Consider the following 6,000-nt stretch of genomic DNA (forward strand, 5'->3'; position numbering starts at 1 on the left):
ATAATGAACGCAAGGCAAGAAGATGGTAAAAAAACGAAAAGCGTAATGCCGGAATTTAAGAAGATGCTGAGGATAAGCACAACACAAAAGACGTGGAGAATGTGTGCGCGCTCGCGCTCGTGCTCGATGAAGAGGCAACGTTGGCGTGGGGGCGGCGATGTAACATTTTTTTTGCTTGTGTCTGTGGTTATTTCATAAACGATTAAAATAGCAGAAATCATATATATAAAACGAAATGAATGTTCCATCTTCATAATATTTTAAGTACTAGATATTTGTCTCTCTCTTTTCCGGCGGTTGTTCGGTCGCTTGTTTACCGGTCGATGTGGCTTTTATGTATCCACAATTTAGTTCAATGATTGAGAGTGAAAGAGAGAACGAGCTTTGTGCGTTTCTTTTTCCATTCTTTTCTTTCAATTGATGCTTCATTGCATCAGATTAAAGTTGCGTCTGGTCCTAAATTGTATTTTTATGTAGAGCTCTTTTTATAACAAGCGAAGGAAGAAGAAAAAAAAATATACAAAAAAGTTGACAAAAAAATGGTTGAAAAGAATAGAAGACGCTTTTGGTCGAGAGAGAAAACCAAAGAAGAAGAAAAACCATGACCGAAAGCAATATATTAAATATAAAAAGAAATGAGAACTGGAGCTGTTAGCATAATGGAACGGTATGACATTTGAAGTTGGTGTCACTGTCGACGCGTTCATTTTTTTTTTCGCTTTCTTCATCATAAGAAATGCTTTTGTGAACATGCACAGTACAATACAGTGATTGTGATACTTACATCAACGCGTACACCATCCACTCGATAGCTTTGTTGCGGTGGATTGGCCTTCGGTACGTAGCGATAAAATTCCTGGTCATAGAGTAATTCATATCGTTAGAGACAGTTTGGTTCTATCTTATACAAGTTGTTTTTATATTTTATCTTACCTCATTATCTTTGTACCATTTCACCGCATACAGTGTTTCCTCTTCATCCGACGAAATATCGTCAATGGTTCCGGCACCGCCGCCGTTGCCATCATCGTCTCTATTTCGAAGGTGATCAATTCCATTGTTATCGTCTGATATCGATGTATGTATTGATCTGTGACCGTAATCCTTATTGTTACTGAAACGGTTGTGATAATTTCGGCTGCTGCTACTGCTGCTCTTCAGCTCGTATTGGCATTCAAGCAACGCCGCTTCGCCATGAAATTTGTACGTGGGTATGACGATTTTTGTCAATTCCAAACTAAATGCGTCTGCAAACAAAAGAAAGAGGAAATCTCTTTGTTAATCAAAATCTGTATAAACGATAGGCGAGAATGTGTATATGAATGGGAAACGGAACACGAATCGCATTAAAAATGAACCCCAAATGTGGAGTGTATGCGTGCGACAATGTCCATAAGCCATACATCATCATAATCATCATAATCATCGTCATTATTATCATCTCTTGACTGCTATTAAAACAGTTTTAAACGGAAATAATAATGGACTTAGTCGATGAACTTTTGACACAGGTAACGGACAAATTGTATTTCGTTGGAAAATCAGCTGCATTGAATGTATTATTATTGATACGATCTCTGGGATGCATTTAAATCCTCTAATGGGTAAATATTCTCAATGGCTCTATTATTTATTCGCCACGGTCTTGCTTAATTAAAATCAATTATCAGATAGTTTATCGGGAAAAATGGAAAGAGCCTTTCATACATAGTTGTCACTTGTACCAAGGCATTTGCTGGCACTACCTCAACAATGAACATATTGTAGTTGCCGTGTGAGAACTAATAAATTCTTAATATCCATAATCTTCAACTTTCAATTATCACTCGCATTTTATCATTTGTGGTATTGTCAATATGGTTCAGACTGTGTTATCTGAGGCTTCGATTAGCGATCTAAATATAATGAATTAATCGATTTTGCCTCTATTTGATATTCGCTTGGCGTCTATTGTGTTCGAAATGTACGTGGGTGTATTGTGGGATTGATGTTTTTTTTCTCATTTGGTTTGCCGTTCGGTTGAAAATTGTTCATCAATAACAACAAGTCCTACTAAATAATTTACCAAATTCACCGAAGATTTGTTTCGTTCCGCTGTTGCGCTGATACTAAGGGATTTGCCTGTCTGTATTTCCATGTTCGATTTCAATTTCGATTCTCTTTTTTCTCACCCTATCTGTCTCTCTCACAATCAATTTCCAAATATTAAATAATACTCTGACTTTTCGACGGATCGATGTGCCGCGTCATCCATCCATGTGCTTTTGATTTTTAATTCATGGAATTTTGAAATTCGTGATACGCTGGGATTTTGTAGTCGGATAATAGTAATAATCAATTCACTGAAATGAATTTTCTCTCTCCCCCATCTGATCGTTATGGCCATGCAAAGGAGACACGGCACGGCACGGCACACATTGATACTATAAATAAGAACATACACACACACTCACCAAATTTCAATCTACATGAAAAAAAGCACTCGTAATGCATGCAAACTCTTGATTTTTTTGCATTTTTCTTCTTTCTGTGCCATTTTTATGTTCTCCGCAGTAAATATCCGAACGACAGCCATTCTCGATAAATGAGCAAATAGAAAATTTGGTACATACACCAACGGCATGGGAAATTGTAGCTTTGTTCTCAATTCGTTGAAACACACAACGGCAAAAATAGCCACTTGAAATTGGTTTTTCGGGGCAATGTATGAACAGTAACTACCCCGTTGGCCACATTCACACTGTTTACCAAGTGGACGAGTTTTTGAGCGAAGAGAGGATTGCGACGATTCGTGCTAGTTCCAAAACCAATGCAAGTGGTAAAATTGCAATTTGTATGCTTTTTCCCTATGTATATTCTCTCTCTCTCTCTCTCTCTCTCTCTCTCTCTCTCTCTCGCAGGATGTACTCTCAGAGTACTACTCTGTTCGTAACGACACACCATATCTCTCGATATCATTGTATTGGTAAATATTATGGTTTTCGCGCGATGCTAACTTTTCTCCCAAACGAATCGGAATTGAAACTTCCGAATCCGTATTTATTGTATTTTCTATTTCCGCACACGTTTGCTGTGCTCGTCGAGTGAACCATACCAACAAAAGCAAAAGATATATGAGATATGTAAATATTGGTTGCCATCGATTGGATTCGATACACATCACATTTTTGGAATTTCATGGTAAAATATTTTGCCGGAGTATTTAAATTGGCTTTAATGCGACAGTCAATACAGACAGAGACAGTTAAGCGCAAATCTCTGCCATAATATCAAAATGTAAGAGATGATTTCTGTTTTTTTTTTTTAAATTTGAATTAAAGGGAAATTGCCATGGATGCCATCATCAGTCGCAGACGAACTTTATTATATATTGAGTGTGGAACAGAATTATGGATAAGTTGGTTGAAAGTTTGTTGTTTCTTGTGGTGAATAAAATCCACTTAAAAATTTAATAAGAGCACTGGATGGAAAATGTGACGGCCCATGTAGTAGAGCGTATACCTATACAGAGTATTCAAACGTCCACTCAAATGAGACTCATCAAGTTTTAACCACGAACAACAGTTTCACTGCAATTAAAATACGATTTTCTTTTGAAAAAGAAACCATAAACGTGAACAACTCAACAGTGTGTTTAAGTGCTTTTTACTTCATTTGGAAACAAAGTTTTAAAAGTGCATACACTGCACTGCACCGCATATTGTGCCATTGGGAGACATAATCTCAATTTAGGTCAGAAAATCCGATAGATATTAATGATTAATCTCTGTTCCCAAGAGCGAACACCATTTTACTCATACTCTATTGCCATTTCTTTCCCTTTTTCTATTTACTTTTGAAACCATGCCAATTTATCCGATTTATCAATATAAATTCCGGACTTTTATTTGGTACAATGTGCTAAAATGCAATTTTAGAGCACTGAATAGCATGATTTGCTGGTTTCATATCCGATTGCAATTGGTGCGTGACATTTGAATGGATAACTTTGGCCGCACACTTACCACGATTATATCTGCCAAAGCAAAAGTATGTGTAATTTTTGACGTTGCCACAGAAATGGTTGCCACATGTCGCACGTGACTGTGCCACATATTTAGTGTCTATGTGTGTATGCAAAAACTGTCACATATTCTAATCGCGGAATTGCTCCAAATTTGCAAATAGTTTAAATATAGGAAGTATGACATACAAAGTAAAATTGTCTGTTTCAAGGTTTGGTTTTTGCTCACTCATATCATTTTTGGAATATATATATGAATGAGCAATGTGCTTTATTCGTTTTAACCCTCAACTGCATAAGCCCGCCTTTTGGCGGGCATCATTTAAACACCTGTATAATGTGAATCGTACGGCGGATGACATTGCTTCAAGGGGAATTTTTATTTGTCAATGTTTTTTCTTTATTTTTGTCTTTGGCGTCATTTGTTTATGTCGTACGATTGGTGAGTTATAAACAAAAATGTGAACAAAAACGAAAATTTGACAAAATAAATTATTCGGTTTCCAAATTAGACATATTTTTGACACTTTTAAACAATGGATTTCATTGTTCTCTGACTTATTTCTATCGCATTTCCTGACTAAACCATGGGATATCTAGGATTATGAATATTTTTTTCGTTATCTATGGCCAAAAATCAACCAAATACCAGTACTCCCAGTCCTAGGAAAAATTCATGCAGTTGAGGGTTAATTTTGAAAAGACTGTCAAATAATGAATTTGAGCCTTGTCATACATTTAATTTATACCGAAAATTGTTCTCTCCAAAACTATTTTGAATAGCATTCGATTGAATAGCTAGTAACCGTCATCAACTATGAATGGATCACAGTTAAATGATGACATAACAAATCAATGTTGAATGCTACGGTGGAAAAAGTAAAATAGCAAATCCGATTGTAATTAAGAAGAACTCCGGAAAAAGCTCGTTTCAACCATTTCCGTGGAAAATCGCTTCTTTTTGGCCGCAAAAATAGAAATCCTCATAAAATAGTCATAAAAGCAGTAAGTGTTTTTTCGACGATTTTATGGAATATGTATTCGAAGTTCTTTTTTTTTCAATAAGTGAGAAAGGGTATTGGTTATTGTTGCTAGAATGGACTGAAAGATTTATCGATTTGCATAAAATTCTTAATGGACTTTTGTATTACGTTTTCACTCTGAATTATGCGCAATACCAAAAATAGAAAAGCAAATAATTTTTTTTTCATTCGAATCGAAAAAGCTTTCACTTACATTTATAAAAGACATACAGAGAGAAAAGTGAAACAAATCAATTGCCATTATTGCCAAAGCGGGAAAATGGAAATGATTTTTCGAGGCTTTCGCAATGGATATACACAAATACATGATTGTAAATTGGCTTTTTCGTGGATGTACCGACCATTTAATTGGCATACATTTTGCATAATTAATGGGCAATGAGAAAAACTAAATGAATAAACGGTTATTGAACCAGAAATCGAACAAAAGAGATAGAGATAATGTCCCATTTCAAATGATTGCAATGGAATAATACAATTCCGTTACACATGGTTTGTTGCGTTTATTTGTTGTGGCATAGGAATCGATTTCATTTTAAATTCTGTTTTTTCTTTCTCCGATGTTAATTGGTGGCTTTGCATGTGTTTGGCTCAGCTTCAACAAGAGGCCGTGCCGCGCATACGACGCAGTTGGATGCAAAGTGGAAATGGTGGGGAGAAAATGAAGAGATTTAATCGAGCGCGATATATGAATCAAATTGAATTTAATTGACACATTTCACGAGCTGAATACGATTTTTAATTTCTTCAGTGTCGTCAAATCTCTCGCATCACAAAAGTGGATGATTTGATACACGCGCGTAAATTTATTGCTTCATTAAATCCATTGCACACGCTCTGTCTCACATGAATTTATGTACATGTGAGCTGAGCGCTGCACATCGCGCGCGTCACATAGTCAACACAAACACACACACACACACACACACACACACACACACACACACACACACA

General features: G+C 36.1%; 1 protein-coding gene across 1 annotated transcript in view; it reads right to left on the reverse strand.

The window, feature by feature from the left end:
* Nucleotides 1-6,000, reverse strand: part of LOC129567495 (uncharacterized) — a 60,027-nt gene that overhangs the window by 17,316 nt on the left and 36,711 nt on the right. The window contains exons 3-4 of the mRNA XM_055444461.1: nucleotides 934-1,247; nucleotides 785-856 (exon numbers count right to left, since the gene is read on the reverse strand). Coding sequence (XP_055300436.1) covers nucleotides 785-856; nucleotides 934-1,247 — 386 coding nt within the window. The remainder of the gene's footprint in view (nucleotides 1-784; nucleotides 857-933; nucleotides 1,248-6,000) is intronic.

This window comes from Sitodiplosis mosellana, unplaced genomic scaffold (genome assembly GCF_009176505.1).
Source record: "Sitodiplosis mosellana isolate CC-2019 unplaced genomic scaffold, AAFC_SMos_1.0 Smas_scaffold_11, whole genome shotgun sequence".
Classification (NCBI taxonomy): domain Eukaryota; kingdom Metazoa; phylum Arthropoda; class Insecta; order Diptera; family Cecidomyiidae; genus Sitodiplosis; species Sitodiplosis mosellana.